This window comes from Squalius cephalus, assembly GCF_949319135.1.
Source record: "Squalius cephalus genome assembly, chromosome: 7".
Lineage (NCBI taxonomy): Eukaryota > Metazoa > Chordata > Actinopteri > Cypriniformes > Leuciscidae > Squalius > Squalius cephalus.
This window is the reverse complement of record NC_137128.1, coordinates 25,078,051-25,096,566: the sequence shown is the minus strand read 5'-3', so window position 1 is coordinate 25,096,566 and position 18,516 is coordinate 25,078,051. Positions and strand designations below refer to the sequence as shown.

General features: G+C 38.2%; 1 protein-coding gene across 1 annotated transcript; it reads right to left on the bottom strand.

The window, feature by feature from the left end:
* Positions 1 to 3,875: 3,875 nt before the first annotated feature.
* Positions 3,876 to 17,517, bottom strand: sap130b (Sin3A-associated protein b). Its single transcript, XM_079875482.1, has 21 exons — positions 17,435 to 17,517; positions 16,530 to 16,658; positions 14,680 to 14,945; positions 14,387 to 14,548; positions 13,708 to 13,831; positions 13,508 to 13,629; positions 13,291 to 13,415; positions 13,060 to 13,201; positions 12,878 to 12,968; positions 12,651 to 12,755; positions 10,287 to 10,428; positions 10,013 to 10,131; positions 9,606 to 9,878; positions 9,275 to 9,449; positions 7,810 to 7,914; positions 7,335 to 7,696; positions 6,907 to 7,128; positions 5,225 to 5,350; positions 5,013 to 5,116; positions 4,809 to 4,922; positions 3,876 to 4,139 (listed from the first exon to the last, which is right to left on the bottom strand). The coding sequence occupies exons 2-21, from the start codon at positions 16,633 to 16,635 to the stop codon at positions 3,981 to 3,983; spliced, it is 3,144 nt and encodes a 1,047-aa protein (XP_079731608.1). The 5' UTR covers positions 16,636 to 16,658; positions 17,435 to 17,517; the 3' UTR covers positions 3,876 to 3,980.
* Positions 17,518 to 18,516: the final 999 nt, after the last annotated feature.

The following is an 18,516-nucleotide window of genomic DNA, read 5'->3' as shown; positions in this document are numbered from 1 at the left end:
AGTGCAAAAAAATATGCTGAGATTTAATAATCTTCACTGACTAATTGAAAAATGTAAGCTATAATATTTAAAACATAAGTGACAATTTGATCCACAAGGCATTTATGAGAAATGCCCTTGTCTTGACAACAAATAACGTGGAATTTTAGTTTGGAGGACAAAATTCTCAAAAAAAAATGCCTAATTACTCAATTTAAGAGGGTCTTGAACTGAGTATTTGAAACCAGCATTTCATCCACACTGATAAAAGCCGCTGTAACAACTAGCCCGGTCTCTCCTTCCGTCGTCATTTTTACCTTCCCTTCATCATCAACCAGGCAATACTGTCCACTGTCTGAGATCTTCACACATCCTCCAATAGGGACCCCAATACTGGAGTCAATCCAGAAGTAGTCCCCCTAGATTCAGATTCACATTTTAAAACCAAACACTACCCACAACCAACTTAAAGCCTTGAAAATGTCATTCAATAAATTGTTCACAAGAAAAACAAATGTATTACTTCCGTAAAATAAAATAAAACGTCACTGAGACAACTAAAACGAGAAACAAATAAACGAATCAATTCATTTAAGAGTCATAAAATTAATTACCTTTTTTAACAGCACCATTTGAACAATCCTCTTTGTACCAAAGACATCAAATTAAAATGAAAAACTGAAAAAAGGCACTTAAATAAATATATTAACCGGCTGGAGATGTAACCCTCATCGAAGCGTATACGGCTAAAAAGCTATGACTTTTTCGTAACTGGGGACAACACACCCTTGCTGACTAGTTCCAAGAAGGAATTAAAAAATCACGCGTCTAATAATAATGTTTCCATCCGCTTTTGTGACCGCAACAAGGAAGTGTCCCTAGTTTTCATCTCTTTATGGCCCCTAGACTTTGCTCCACCGTGTGCTGATTTTCCCCATCAAGCAGCGAGGGCTGTGAAGGGACGTCATCACCAGTCTGAGAGTTTCACTCTTTAATGTGCTGAACTGCAAACAAAGCAAGCAGCGAATCACTAGTTAGACAAGAACTTCAAAACCAAGAGATTCTTAGGGTTTTGAGACATGTGAAATCTGAAATGCTGTGCATCTTATCAAACAAATCACCTATACATTAACCACGCGCCACATGTGCCTTTTGGACTTTTCACGCAAGAGGAAGATGGTACCAGAGGACAGTTTTATTATTTGAGTCAGAGCGGCTGTTAAGCAGTAAAACTGTGAGATTCTAGAGGATAGATTCATTTACATAGTCTCAGTGAACAGATACTAGCCTGCAATGTAATTGTTTGGGCGTCTTATATAGCAGTTGTTTTCTAAAGTGACGATGATGTTGCACGCATTGATTATGAAAACATAGGAGCAGCCAGGAGGTTTCAAAGTACAGTGAAGGTCAACACAAATGCACCTTCATTTCCTGGAGGTTGACGGTATATTCAGATTTTATATGCCTTAAAAACATAAAGGGCTTAGAATAAAACAAGCTTCATTATTGAGGCCGCCACTTAGATAAGTGTAATTAATTATTATGTTTAAGGAATAAGGACGGTAAGGTGTTACGTTCTGTTATTAGTCTCCATGGAGATAAGACTCAATCCACACCAGCTGGTTAACTCGAGAAAACCATAAATTACTTAAGAAAGGTGAGACCAAATATTTAAGTGCGTAGAAACTCTGAAGGTAGTCACACCCTACAACCCGATAACCATTACTTATCTAAATGCATTCAATCCCAGCCCCGAAGACAACCAGTCGAGGAGCTCGATTTGGATAGTGACTTGTAGATAAAATGCTTTTGCATTGTCAGAAAGGGAAAAACACAATAAGCAGCACCAGATTTTCTGTTTTTTTTTTTTTTTATAAAGAAAATATAGAACCTATAAATGACTTCTATCTATTTGGGTTAAACCTACATACGTTTAAAAGTTTGGGGTCAGTTCGATTTTTTTTTTATATCTTTTTAAAGAAATTAATACTTTTATTAAGCAAGGACGCATTAAACTGATCAAAATGTATCTGTTTTCAGAAAAATATTAAGCAGCACAACTGTTATTAACATTTATTATAATAAGAAATGTTTCTTGAGCAGCAAATCAGCATATTAGAATGATTTCTGAAGGATCATGTGACAATGCTGAAAAAAACGACACTGAAAGTTCAGCTTTGCCTCACAGGAATAAATTACATTTGAAAAAATATTCAAAATGAAAACAGTGTCTTTGAAATTCTCAATATTACTGTTTTCTTTGTGTTTGTTTAGTGCATACTAACATTGCTGAATGTTTTGACCAGTCAGTAAATCATAAAATAATGTAAACGCCTTATAAAACTTTAATATGCAAGCCAACTGCAAGGCTGCTTTTTTTTTTTTTTTTTTTTTTTTATAAAACAAAACAGTAAAAAAAAGTAATATTTTGAAATATAATTACAAATAACTTACAAGTTTTCTATTTTAAAAATGTTTTTTCAAATGTAAAATCTTCTGATTTGGGACTCAAACATTTCTTATTCTCAATGTTGAAAACTCTGGAAATTAAGGATTTAAGCAAGCATAAAAAGAAGAGCATTTATTTTAAATATAAATGAATTGTAACATGATAAATGCCTTTACTGTAACTTTTGATCAGCATCCTTGCTGAATAAAAGTATCAATTTAAACTAACTAAATAAAAAAAAAACACTCCCTATGGTGAACAGAGGTCTAAATACAGTGGTAAAAGCATGGTTTTGTGTAACCAGTGGCTTGATTTGGGGGGAGGGAATACATCAGTATCTAGATTACTGAGAGTTAAATTAGACTTTGTAGAAAAAAAAAAAACACACATCCGCAGATACATGTACAAAGTTTCTTTACTTCAGCAGTGGAGTGCAACATGAAATGTCATTCAAAATGAAACTGAGTGATCAAACAGTATACAACGCTTTATCTTTGCCACAAATGACACTGCTTCAAGCAACTTAACTGGAAAAATAAACATAATATTGTTCATTTACGAAGACAGAAAAAAAAAATGGAAGAGGGCTTATTTTTTATATTTATATATATACTTAGGTTTAACTTACAAATCTCTCCTCTAAATTCTGATTGACGTCATATCTGAACATGATTCTCACCACCCTTAATGCACAAATGAACCCCCCCCCCACACCCCACCCCCGACAAAAGAGCCAACCTAGAAAGCCAGCGCTTGCAAGACTGATGATAAATGAAAAACTCCTCACAAATCGACAGACAGTGACGGGAGAACGTAATATGATTCAGACATTCAGACTCCGTTTAACCTTCGCATAAAATCTGCTTCCATCACACCAAACCCATGTTTTATGAGGCACACAGAAAGGCACAATACTCCATTTCACCAAAGCACCTTTAACGTTTCCCACAAATCATATGTGGTAAAATACTTCAGTCTTTGTTCATTTAGGACAGCGAGGATGGTGTTGTTATGGCTTCTCAATTCTTATTGTTTCAAGTGCTACAATACAAAATGGAAACCTTTTGGTGTGAAGAACGGCCATTACGAAATACTGCCATCTGGTGTTTAATACAGTACAGACGAATGTCAATACCAGGTCATTGCTCAAGGCACCCAAATGAAAAAGTGGTGAATATAATCTATAGACGCACAGCATTGCTTTTACTGATATCTGCTTATGTACAACTTTAAAATGGAATCTTCAACATCCAACAACTTCCCTAAAATGACCTCTTCGTGACCGAGTTGTCTTGTTTAAAAAAATTTTTTTAGTGAAGATACAGTTAGAGATGCATGTTGTGGTTAATTTAACATTGTCGTTCCCTAGAGCTTCTGTGTGTGCTGGGAGAGGAAGGGCTTGCCAGATAAAGACGTCTTGCCATCAGATCAGGACTCGAGGTGAATCTCTTCTGGAAGAGACCGAGTGAGCCAGGGCAGTGTGCCTGCATGCTAGAGGTCATGGAGCAGGAGGTTCTGTGCTCATGCTGAACCCTGTCCCAGTCCGTGTATCTCACGCTCTGTCCTTGCGCTTCAGCTTATTGAGCTTCTTAGTGCTGCTGTTCTTGTTGAGCAGCTTCATGACACGCTCCTTGTGATCCAGCACCTTTAACATGGAATCACGGGCTTCCGTGATCTGGTCCATCACCAGCTTGCAGCGCTGCATGTTGCCCTATGCAGTGAAACAGTATCATGATTAACATCAATAGTGTAAATACCACTCAAACGTTTGGGGTCGTTGTTTTGTTTTTGTTTTTATTTAAATAAATTAATATGCATTAAATTGATCAAAACTGACAGTAAACATCTATGACGTAATTCAAGATTTTTTAAAAAAAATGGTTAAACTGTTTACATATACATAAAACAAATTATATAACAAAAACATAATATAAAACAAAAGATTACAATTGTTTTAAATGCTACAAGTGAATTTAAGCATTACACCATCATGTACAGTATGAAAATGGATATTTATTTTGAGATTTGCTAAAGATTACATTAACAGGGTTATTAAATTATTATACAATTTAAATTATAAAATTTTCTGCTTTTTTAAAGATTAACTTGCAATGACACAATACTGACTTACAGTAATCTAAATGTAAAAATAGAGGAAATAAGCATGCAATATCCAACATTGATCGATACCAATGAATAATTAATTTTTAAATAACCCCCCCCCCCCCTCTCTAATATAAGATAACTTACATGGTACCAATATATTGTGCACATACTGATAGATCTCCAGAAGAAGATTTAAGCAAGCAAAAGTTTTAATCTTTCTGATAACCTATTTGAAAGTGATCATGTGTGGTTAAAAGTGATCAGTGGCTCTCACCTGTATGAGCTCATTTATACGGTGAATATCATCATCTGCTCCGGCCTTCTTCTTCGGAACGAGGCCTTCCTGGAGAGTCGTCAGACGACTATAGACATCATGCTCCAGATTAGTCTGCAGGCAGGTGACAAAAACACATCCACTGTTTTGACTGAATCAATGGCAGTTACTGGTAATGAATTAAAGCTTCAGAGAAAGTTTTACCAGCTGCATGAGCTGAGCTGCACAGAGGTGAATTTTCCAGCCCTGGGCTCTGCATGCCACTCCCTTCTGATTGGCCACATCCTGCAGGGTTCCCTTCTTGTCTTCTGATTGGATAGCACAAGCTAGTATTAATGAATGACTGATGACAGACTATATTTATTGTATTAATGCTAAATGGACAATAAGATACTGTGTGATAAGCCTAGACAGACCCTTGACACGGATGTCGGTGTATCTCTGAAAGTGGTGGTACGCTGCTTTCCAGGGGTTGCGGTAGTGGCGCAGCAGAGTGACTGGAGGCCGAACTCGGGTAGGAACATACCGAACTCCCTCTTCATCTGCGAAACAGATACATAAAATTTGGGCATTAAAGGAGCCACAATGTCTTGTACTGAAATTGAGTTTCTTAAAGTGAACACAAATCATTACACAACTTGTGATGAGTCAAAACTACAGCTAGTCACATAATTGCAGAGCAACTGCAGAATCTAGTCATCGCCAGAACAACTTACGGACTGCCAAGATGATTCTGATCTTTATCACTATGTGAGTTTATCTTATTCCAGCAATATTATTACATTTGGCACCTGTTCAATTATGTTACGACACAGTCACCATTGCCATTTCATAATGTACTATTAGAACAAAGGTTAGTGGACTACTGGACTTTCACAAGAAGAAGGCAGTAAGGCTTAAGATGTTCCATAGAGAAAGAAGTGAAAATGTTTATTTTTATTTGAATAAAAGTAGATTAAAATACAAAAAAAATGTGCTCAACAAATAAAAAAAATGAGTACAGAAAATGACCTATTTGAGAAGAATTATTATTTTTTATTTTTTTTGCATTGTGGCACAAATTTCATGGCAATCATCCCCCAACTAGCAGTAGCCTTCTGCAATGTAGATTAAAATGATTTAATGTCAATTATTAAATAATTATTTTACCATTTTAATTATTTATTTAAATGATTAACTAAATTTTTAAAGATGTGAAATTAAATGTGAAATATCATGGTATTATTAGCAGTTCTCTTCTGATCCACCGACTAAACCTGGTTTCTCACAAGAATTTTTTTCCCAGCCATCATTTTTCCTCCAGAGCGGCTTTATAGATGAATTGAACCCATTCCGTAATTTATTAACTTTACAGTTATTGAACCGAACTGAATCAACACTGATTTCAGCTGAATGACTGTTTATTATTGTCTTTTTAGAGCTGCTTTACAACAGAATTGAATTCATTGAATAATTGTTTTCCTGTTTATCCCAGTAAAACTGCTTTGAAACAATCTGTATTATATAAAGCACTATATAAATAAAGGTAACTTGACTAGTGAATTTATGCCAATTAAAAAAAAAAAAAACCTTCTCCCAAATTAAAACACAGTCCTATATATTGTGGTCTGCAACAGAGTGCAGAGCGGGACGAGTTTTGAATTGCTGAGTGCAGATGCGGTAGGGAAGATACTGATGATATCTGCACGGGAAGCGGGAGACAGCACGCAGAAGTCTATAACTGGAGATATGAAGCGTTGTGCCTGTGGAAATTGGGGAAATAAAGCATATAGACACCGGAAAAAGACAGAATAGAACCAGACCGGGATTGAAAAATCAGCCTATACGCTTTCCTAAAGGCTTTTGCAGGCGAGAATGGGACAAACCATGAAAGTTTCGGGCGAGAGCGGGGTAAAATCTTTTGGCAGAATCGGGAGATTATTAGTATTTACTATTTTTTGTAGAGAATTTAATTTATGTTGATTCTAACAATATGAAATAATTAACCTGATTGTCCTAATTGTCAAAACAAATCTCAGATTATCGAACCTCAGATTCAAGAACCTTTTTAGATCTTGGTAACTCATCTTCAATTTCTAAAAACCGTAATGAAGCTCACCGATGTATTCTTTAGGAGGGGACTTGCGTTTCTCTGCACGTAGGCTGAGGGGTTTGGGTGGGAATTTCTCCTCATCTGTGCTGTTGGTCTCCATCATCTCGCTCTCCTCAGTGGAAATGATGTGCTGTTGCTTGCGGGGCTTCTTTCTGGGTGAGGCTCCCAGGGTGACGTCTGTAGCAGGGACTGCCAACATCTGTGCACCACTGTTTGGCCCTGATGCCACTGAGAGGGTTTGAGTTGAAAGACACTGTTAAATCAGTTGATACTTCTGGTTTTGATATGTGTATCACATTTTCTTTTCATTGTTTCAGTTTATACACAATGTAGCACTGGGAAGAGTTTGTAAAATCCTGATTGAACAAATTTAACTAAATTTTAATATATAGGTGGATTCCTAGTGTAAAACCTTGTTTGCATAAGGATCTCACCTGGTTTTGTAGTTTCCATAGGCTCTGCCTCTTGCTTAATATTAATCTCTGGAAGGGTGGAGCTGATGGCACATGCTGAAGTGGTGCTGGCTGCTGGCTGAGTGGGAGGGGCCACTACATTGGCCATGGAGGGGATTGGCGGGGTGACTGCCATGGCAGGGGGAATGGCTGAGAGAGCAGGAGTGGGTTGAGAGGGAGGCGTGGCTGACGTCAGGAGGGAGGGGAGAGGTTGAGAGGCCAGCTGGGAGGGAGGTGGTCCCAAGTGTTGTGGTTGCTGTTCATTTCCCTGGCTAGGAATAGCCTCTATAGCCGCAGCTACTGATGGAACGAGGCTCATGTGGATGTCAGGTTTGGGCTTCACTCTGCCAAAGGGTTTGGAGATTTAGTGTTTATAAAGCTGAGCTGCAATTTAAGACCAAGTGATACTACAAAGAGAAGGATAAATTATCTCAAAATCAATTTGAATACTTCATACCCTGCAGGACGAGGTGATCCTGATGCACTCCTGATGTGTCCATCAATTCTTGAGGTTGTGGAGTCACTGAGATGACCTGGGATCAGGTTCTTCCTAACTGCAGCACTTTAATAAACCAAAGAGACGGATTAATCTTGAGAATGTCAATCATTTTTTTCTAAAAGAAGAACGTAGTATAAACATTTTACAGGAGATTCACATCAGCATTGTCATTGTTAATTAAAACTAAAACTATTAAAATAGTTTTAACACTGACTCTTAACACTGAACATGAGAAGTATAGGTCATAATTCACACCAAATTCAGAAAGGGAAAATAAATAAATAATATCTTAAAGGGATAGTTCACTTTGAAATAAAATTTTGGTATGTTTTAGCTTACCTCAAGGGCATCCAAGATGTAGGTGTCTTTTTTTCCGCAGTAGTTTCAATTTTGATATTTTTAGGTCAAACCGTTCTTGTCTGTCAGTCATTTAATGCAGGTCTGTGGTCACTGTCTCAAAGAGCATGCACAGAGTCCAAATTAAAACAATTCCCCATCGTAAGTACACACTGATGACCTAAGACACGAAACGAGCGGTTTGTGTGAGAAAATAAACAGTATTTATATCGTTTTTACCTCTTATACACAGCCACGTCCAAGTGATCTGAGGGCGCGCATCCTGGTGTGTGACGTGTACGCAGACTGGTGCATAGATACACTACATATACACTAGATGTCGCCTTAAAGACATTCTTTCCAATGAACTGCCGTAGACAAGGCGACATCTAGTGTATATATCTATGCACCAGTCTGCGTACACGTCACACACCCATGCACACACCAGGATGCGCGCGCGCCCTCAGATCACTTGGACGTGGCTTTGTACAAGAGTTAAAAAACGATATAAATACTGTTCGTTTTCTCACACAAACCGCTCGTTTCGTGTCTTAGGCCATCAATGTGTACTTACGATGGGAAATTGTTTAATTTGGACGATGGGGAATTGTTTTAATTTGGACTCTGTGCATGCTCTTTGAGACAGTGACCACAGACCTGCATTAAATGACTGACAGACAAGAACGGTTTGACCTAAAAATATAAAAATTGAAACTACTGCGGAAAAAAAGACACCTACATCTTGGATGCCCTTGAGGTAAGCTAAAACATACCAAAATTTAATTTCAAAGTGAACTATCCCTTTAAGTAAAGGAAATAATGGCTATTTTAGTACCAAAATTTGGCATAATTATTTTTTTCATTGGGCCACTATCTTAATGACAATTAAGCAATTAGCTACAGTCTTCTTCTGTAATGTGAGTGACAAAACATTTAAATTAAGTACAACTGTAAAGTTGTACTTGAATCAAGATAGTAGTCATTTATTTATCATTGTCTCAATCTCAATCTCAGTCTCAATCTCGATGAGATTTACACTTGAGCAATACTGCCAAGAACTTGACAATATTGAGTTTGTCATGTTTACCCTTCATGAGCAGGTTTCTTGCGCAGAATGCTGGGTCGAGGGGACGTCACAAGGGAGGGGGTTGCCGCGTTGGCACTCTGACTGTGCGTCTGGGCCACAGTGGTGGCAGGCTGACTGTTGTTGAACGCATTGCTAATAGAGTTAGCCACTAGAGTGGAACCATCGGCCAGCACAACTGAAGAAAAACACCATAGAAAGACATTCATCACTACCAATGTTTCACTTAAAGAAAGGTTTGTATGCAGGTGTTTGGTATAAACATGCGAAACACATGCAAAGAACTAAAGATGAACCCTAATGTAAGATTCAGAGCTGATCTGAGGCTCCTCACCTGAAGCTTTAGATTCTGTTGGGGGTTGTTGTTGGTTGATTTGTGTAGGCTGAATGCTTGTGGTGGTTATCTGGGCAGACGGATGGAGGCCCTGGGCTTGGATGGGAGTGGGCTGGATGCCCTGTGCTGCCATGGCACCTGGCTGAATGTTCTGAGTGTTGATCTGGGTGATGCGGTCCACCGTCATCAGCTGCATAGAGTTCAGGTGAACTGCAGATGCAACTCCTACACTGGCTTGAGCCGGCATGGCAGCACTGGGCGCCTGAGCAGTAACTGTGTCCACACAACAAACAAATGTTGATAACCTAAAGCCAAAATTAACTAGTACCCACCACTTTCAAATCAAGTTTCCTGTGCAGGAAAATCATTTAGCTTTATCTAATATTAATGTAAGCACCACATGGTACCTGGATAAGGGCGTATGGATGACACAGAGCTGGTGATAGGGGTGTAAGTGTGGGTCAGCGGATATGGTGCTGATGGGTAGGTAGGCAGGAAGTACTGAAACTGCACTGGAACAGATTGTCTGCGGGGAGCCATAAAACACCTTATTAAAAGGAGGGCAAACAGAATGAACCTGATCTGGAGATTGCCAGTTTGCGGCCAAAAACACATTTCAAATGTAAAATAGGTGGAAAGGAGCATAATTTCTTCAATATATTGAATGGAAAGGATTTATACCTGTTGTCAGTGCGGTTCTCCATGGTTATGGGGTTGGGAGAGGAGCGATGACCAGAGATAGGGATGAGGTTGCCCCTTTCTCCAGTGTATTCGGGCTGGATACGTGGTGATATGTGCGTGTTGGGCTGTGGAACGACTTTAGCTAAAAGTGACAGAGGGGGCAAAACCAACAGATAATTCCTTCAGGTAAAAATGTAACCATTTTACAAGCAAAATCTTCCTGGAAAACAATGCAAACAACTGCTCAGTTGCAAGTATATAAAATGCATCATAGTTAGGATGCTGTGCCATCTAGTTAGGATGTAGGCAGTGCAATAGGTTTTCAATTATAACTATTTGTGCTTCTGCTAAAGTATCTGTTAAAAACATGCAAATTGTACATTTTTCCAGCATTCAACAAAAGCCACTTTAGAGCAAGTCGGTTCACTCTGTTGGGTAATCTGTTGTCGGTTCACAGTTGTTATGCCCCCAGGCAGCTATTTCCAGCCATACAAGTACAGTTCATATCTGTTTAAATGTGGAAGGAATGAAATCAATTAGGGCTGCACGATATTGAAAAAAAAAGAAGAAAATACATTTGCGATATTTTGTTTTACTGCTGTATATTTAGCGATATGAAAACTATTTTACCAGATGAATTGTATAGCTATATTTGGAAAGAATTAATCATTCTAGAATTTTTTGTTTGATTTTGCAGGAGAGTATATCTGTATAGAAAATTTTAAAAAAAGTATAATAAAAAAAATACTTAAAAGTTACATTTACTCAGAGGACTTTTTTCTGCTGCACTATGATGACAAAAAAATTATAATTGTTGATTGTTTCCCTTGATATTGTGATTGCGATTAATATCATCAATTACAAGGCAAGGCAACTGCATGTCATATTCTTTAGGTTATACAGGAGAGGGATCCTATATCTTTAGGAGAGGGCGCTGTTTGAAATCAGTACAACTGCCAGACATAATGCATCTTTGGTCACTGAGTGTACGTTTACACGACAATGATTCAAAATTGTGTGTTTTCAGGCCCCCAAAATGGCCAAAATGCATACAAATTCTGTTTTTAGTTGAAAACAGTGTTGTGTAAATGGCCCCTAATATTATTTTGGTAAAAAATAGACCCACCAAACATGTTAAACTGTTGCATCCCCATGTTTTTCATTCAGTCGCTAGGCGCCCAAATATTGCTATGGTTCCCACTGCCAGTCATCGCAATTTCGTCAGTGACTCACACACGCAACTGCATTTAAATGCATGTGTCACTCCTGAAACTTTGCAGACTGTGCGTGGCCGTTGGTCCTCTTAGAAGTATGAAAAATAAAACATGATTTGAAATTGTAAATGAATTATAAACAGAAAGCAAGTAAAACACGCTTCCTGTATAAATCACTGAAGATGTCACTCATGTGAAAACTTCCATTATACTAATCAATGAAGCGGACTACACTGCACAAAGAACATCTTATTTACACCGTGTCTACACTTTGTTGGTTACAAATCACAAAAATGCCAATTTGAGCAGATTTCATCTGTGCAGTGACTAATTTAAACACCTCTTTAACAAGTTTTTTTTGCAACCAAATCTACATTTTCAGTGGGTTTTTTTTGTGTTCCTCGCTCATTTGACTGTGCACACGCTGAGCCTGCATGTCAATCACTAGCAACAAACTATGTTTTGTAAATAAAGCTATATCAACACACTCACCATGCTCTCCTAGCTAATTAGGTGCTTAGATCTATGAATCAATCCAAAAATGCAAAAAAGGTCTGCACTCTAAAAATCTTTAATTGTAAACCGGAGATAAAGTTAACAAACGTTTTGGCTCCTTGCCTTTGTCAGTGTCGAAATTTGTTGTTTACGATAAAATATTTTTAGAGTGCAGACCTTTTTTCCATTTTTAAATAAAGTTTTTTTTTTACAAATCTGTGTATCCAAGAACCTTTAAATCAGAGTTAGTTGTTATATCAGAAAGGCTTCTCTTGTAGATTAGTCATGGAAAATCAAAAACGTGCAAGTTTTTTTTGCTTTTTTTTGTTTTAAGTTTCCTTTACTGTGCCTGTTGGTTTTAGATTTGATCAAAGACTACAGATTTTGGCCTAGGATCAGAAGAATCTATTTGGATTTGCAAAGTTCCAAGTCTCAGAGCCATAGCTGGGCGCCGCGGACAGATGTCGAGTGGCACTGCTGGAGTACATGCACTCACTGAAAACAATGTGTTTGAATTCTTTAAAACCGTGGCACGACACAGTGTGGCGCTTCTCATTTGGAGTGCGACCCCTTTTACAATATTAGATAATATAACTACACTTCTGTGGTAATAGAAAAAAACAATCCCAGAGAAGATGAGCTAATGGTAACTTACCCACAGGGATAGTGGATGTGGTCACTGCTGAGGCATGAGAGGAGTGGGAGGCCACCGTCATGGTGACAATGTTGCTACTGGATAATTGAGTGTGGGGGGTGGAGCCTTTAAAAAAGGTGTTAAAATAACATCAGATCCTTAGTACTATAATACATCTGTAAACACAATAGTCTATGCGATGTGCATAGATGCTTCTGAATCACAGGTGTATAGAGTAGATTTATCACCTGTTGTAGAAGGTGATGGTGCAGTATTGGTGGCCTGAATTGGAGCCACTGTTGCGGCAGCAACAGGTGTCACAGTGCTGAAAATGGGCTTCTAAGACAGAGGAAAAAAGAGGTATAACTTTCCTTATGCTTAGTATTTTTTTAAAAATATTTCCAGAAGGACAGGGCAGAATGCTTTCAACCTGTGCAGAGTGAGGAAGGGCTTTCTGAGCAGCAATGGCAGGGTGGGAGGGCAGGGTGATCCGGGGGGATGTGTCGCGTGAGGGTGGAGGGCGTTGGATACTCAAGGTCGCTTGGGGTGGGTGGATCGTCACCGCTGAACGACTAGAATCCAGAAAGACAAAAATCATTTTCTACAGTTCAACTACTATACATTCAATGCATTTGCTTTATCTAAAGTGGATGCATCTTACCCGTGTACCATGTCTCCGGAGTGGGCAGCCACTGTGGTGATGACCGGAGACTGAGGTCTGGTGGCATTCACTGGAGCCACTACAGTAGGCAGAACAGCCGTAGAGGTAGTGACTATAGGCCTAGACTGTAACACAAACACATATGCATGAAATGCATCAGGCTTTGAAAACGAATCCTTGTTTTAAATAGATTCCAAAATGCGTTAGCTGTATTAACCTGAATAGGTTGATGGATAATGTGCTGGACTGTAGGCTGCCCCGTGGCGGAGCTCGGACCAGCTGCTGGTCTCAGCACTGTGGTTCCTTTGGAGCTTGACATCACAGCCGCAGCAGCCGCTCCTGTGATAACAAAACAAAATCAGTTAGTGCGCCAACACAAATTTGTTTGATATGAGATGCATAGATCTGTAAACTCACCTCTGGGCAAATGGGAGGTGAAAGGATGCGGAGGAGCAGCGGAGGATCCGATCTGCAGCGCAGGGGCTCCACTGCGGATGATCTGCACGTTCGTCATTAGATGATGCAGGTTACCAGTGTGACCCTTATTGTGACCAAAAAGAACAAAACAAATTCAAACCAAACTGAAGGTCACAGCAAGTCCAACACATGGAGAAATATGACATCTTAACTGAGTCCTTTCATCAATCTTTTTCAGAATACATCAAATATATCGGATATTTTTTATAACTATGTTTTTTGAAGAATGTGCATTAATTTAAATATTAAATACATTTTTCTATGCAAATGTTTATTTTGGTAAATAATTATAGAGAATAATGACAGAATTCAATAACTCCATAAACTATTAATTTAAAGAAAAAAAAAAAGTCAAAACACCAGCAACAAAATGCCACCATATGCCGTCTTTTATAATGATTTATTTATTAATTATTCATATTTATTATCATTTAATTTCAAAACTGGAAATATTTTTTTTTTAAATTGTATATTGTGTACACACACATTTAATACATATTAAATGTTTTATGCATAAAAAAAAAAATCACAATTAATTAGAGAAAACTGTGTAAACCAAGAAACCAAGTAACTTCTAATGCAGCAAAATTGTTTATATTTATCTAAAAGCATTACCAACCTGCTGACTACTGATGGTTGCCACAGGAATACCAGAGGCCTGTGTAGACTCCATGGTAGCGGTGATATGAGCAGGCACCTTAGAGGGGAGGGTGAGGTGGCCCGGTGTTGACACAGGTGCTGGAGCTATCACACGGCTTGGCATGGTCGCCTTCAGGGCAGACTGGAGTAAAGAGAAGAGTAATGTAATATTTTTACATTTGCCTACAGTTGACATTTTTAGGGAGAAGACAAGAGGGATCAGCTTTATAAACTGACGGGATTTTAAGTTTCAAATGCCCCAAACCCGTGTACCTTTAGAGGACCCTCAGTGAAGGCTAGGGAAAGACCCTGTGGGAGGTGGGATGGTGCTGCTGACACAGAGACGGATGTGCCTGGCTGGATGGGGAGGTGCTGAGGGAGAGGAGGGGGCAGAGTCGGAGCTATTCCGTGGGGTAAGGGATGAGTCTGGGGTTGGGGGTAGGGTCGCACCACTACCGTCTCCTGTTTATCATCTCTGAACGCTGTGGCTCCACTGGACATCAGCTCACGCGGAGCATGATTAGAGTCTTCATGTCCTCCTTAATGAAACCACATTAAGTCAATATTGATGGTGTGAAGTATTTAATGACATAAACAGGCTTGTTGTACACTACACAACTGTTTAAAAGTTTAGGGTCAGCAAGGACGCATTAAATTGATCAAAAGTGACAGTAAAGACATTAATAATGTTACAAAAGATTTTTGTTTCAAATAAATGAAAAAGTATTATGGTTTCCACTTTCTACTAAAATATTAAAGGGTTAGTTCACCCAAAAAAGAAAATTCTGTCATTTTAATTACTCTCCCTCATGTCATTCCAAACGCGTAAGAAATTCGTTCATCTTCAAAACACAAATGAAGATCTTTTTGCTAAAATCTGAGAGCTTTTGTCCCTCCTTTGGCAGCTATTCAACAAAGAGATCATAAAAATAATCCATATGAATTGAGCAGTTTAGTCCAAATTTTCTTATGAGACTCGATAGCTTTAAATTATGAACAGATTGAATTTAAGCTTTCATTCACATATAAACATTGATCAGCGAACATAAACAGAAGCTCAACTGAACCTGCTTGACACGCAATAACCTCATTGGTTCTTGAGAAGCTCAAACGTGCTGCGTAACACGAGAATGAACCTCATTGGCTCTTGAGAAGCTCAAACGTGCTGCGTAACACGAGAATGAACCTCATTGGTTCTTACTGAAGCTCAGATATGCTGCGTAACACGAGAATGAAACTCATTGGTTCTTACTGAAGCTCAGATATGCTGCGTAACACGAGAATGAAACTCATTGGTTCTTACTGAAGCTCAGATATGCTGTGTAACACGAGAATGAAACTCATTGGTTCTTACTGAAGCTCAGATATGCTGCGTAACACGAGAATGAAACTCATTGGCTATTGAGAAGCTCAAACGTGCTGTGTAACACGAGAATGAACCTCATTGGTTCTTCTGGAAGCTCAAACGTGCTGCGTAACATGAGAATGAACCGCATTGGTTCTCACACATCAAGCAAACATGCTTGAGCTTCCATTTACCACAACTGATGTGTGAGTTGATGAATGTTTATATGTGAATAAAAGCCTAAATTCAATCCGTTTTTCATATTAAGTGATTGTGTCTCTTCAGAAAATTTGGACTAAACCGCTCGATTCATATAGATTAGTTTTACGCTCTCTTTATGAACTTTTTGAAGCGTCAAAGTGGTAGTTGCTTAGCTGTCAATGGAGAGTACAGAAAGCTCTCGATTTCATTAAAAAGATCTTCATTTGTGTTTCGAAGATGAACAAAAGTCTTACGGGTTTGGAACGACCTGAGGGTGAGTAATTAATGACAGAATTTTCTTTTTTGTGTGAAGTGAACTAACCCTTTAAGGTGCACAACTTTTTCAACATTGATAATAATAATAATTAATATTTCTTGAGCACTGGATCAACATATTCAAATGATTAGATTGAAAAGTATAACAGACTTCTTTCAAAAACTTCTTCCCGACCACAAACATTTTAATGGTAATGTGTATAAGCTAACATTTATAATGATCTGTTAAGCATTAATTAACATTACAGAGGTGTTGGCGTGATATTCTGTTTTGTTTAGTACTAGTCGGTGCATCTTATACCTGTATTCTTTTGACTTCCTGAAAGTCCTGTAGTGTTACTGCCTGGTGTTTGTCCTTGTCCCAGACCAGATGGCAGACCTGGACGTGGATACTGCTGAGAACTCATCTTCACGACCTCTCACGTTCTTCCTGAAAAAGTACAACATAAAAAAAGGCATAATGCAGCGTGCAATAGAGAAGATAAATGCGTTTACTTCGAACAAAGAGCACATAACACTGGCTGCAGAATTCTCTGCAATGCTCACACCACATGATCTACAAAAAATCCAGTCAATAGCTTTAGCATGGGACAGCTTTTTCAGACGTTCACCTTGCATGCATTTTTATATTAACCAAATAATAATGGCTATTGAAGTTAAAATAAACCACAAAATAAACCAACTGAAGGTATTTTCTACAAATATCAGGTAGCGATGCTTCTCGCAATTGTGTCATCTCATTCAAATATGTTTACTAGGGTTATGACTAGGGTAAATAACTTACCTTCAATTTAACGACAAATTATAAAGTAAACTCGTTTAATCCTTTATTGTTTCTGGTCGCAGCTGACTGTAACATTAACGGTTGTCAGGACACTAGAACTAGCAGCTTTTGTTCCTAGATGAGCTCCTGAGTTTATCATGTAGTCGATATGTTAAAAACATATATGTTGTCGAATTTAAAATACTGATTAGTACATAGCCATATAATCGTACTTTTAATGATTAAGAATGAGTTTTAGAAAACAAAACAGTCACGGTTTTGCTAGTAGCCCAAAAATCTTATGAGTCATTTCAACGAGACATGATTATTTCTTTCAAATGCACGTTAACGGTAGTAACCCTGCAACGGAAGAAATGTGCACACGTCGAATACGTTATCCTAAAAGCGTTGTTGTGTTTACAAATGCAAAATCCCAGCATTACCGTAAACACGACGCCCGCACTCTCCATTCACTTCGTATCCCGGTAAGCAAATCAACCATTGGTATCAACGGGAATCTAGCTTCAGTCGCTTCCGGTCCCGATTTTCAAAACAAAAGTCCTCGAAGGTGGCACTGGTATGGTGCCTTAAAGGGATAGTTCACCCAAAAAATGAACATTCTGTCATCATTTATTTACTCACCCTCAAGTTGTTCCAACCATGTATGAAGTTCTTTGTTATGTGGGACATAGATGATATTTTTAAGAATGTTTGTAACCAAATGGTCAAAACAATTCTAAGGGCCGGCCCACGCACTTTTGGGGCCCCCAGAGATCGATTTTATTAATGAAATGGTAAATGGATGTGGTCGGGGGCCCAACCTCATATTCTTTCATAGGGTCAAAAATTGCTAGCGGCACCCCTGCCCACAACTGTTTGGTTATACTGCCATTCTTCAAAATATCTTCTTTTGTGTTCAGCAGAACAAAAAAACTCATACAGGTTTGGAACAACTTGAGGGTGAGTAAATGATGGCAGAATATTCATTTTTGGGTTAACTATCCCTTTAAATATCAATACATGGCCTCCATAAACATAAATTACACTACTTATAATGACCCTAAACTGATTCGTTCCACATACCTCCACTTTATGTACTTAAGAAAAAATGTATGTTTTTGAAATCTCCAGTACAAGCAATGGCATTTATATAGTTAAAACCATTACAATTGGCTGTAACAGTCTATTAGGTTATTATTTGTTCATAACAGGAGGAATAATTGTCAGTCATGCGTTTAAAATGTTGCTATAAATAATAATAGTTTGTCATTGACATGAGATTGAAGTGTACAACTTTTTAAATCATTTTCTTTCATCCCAAAATGCAGAAATTGTAGGAATGACTCGTCTAAAAAGGAAATCTATAAACACACATACTGATATAACCTAAATGGAGAATGAGCTTTAATCATGGTTTCCACAATTTCAGCCTTCAGTGTACGGTAACCTATGTAATGCACATTGTTACAAATTTACATAATAATGTAAAATGAACCCATTCCCGATAAGGCTATGCTACTACACT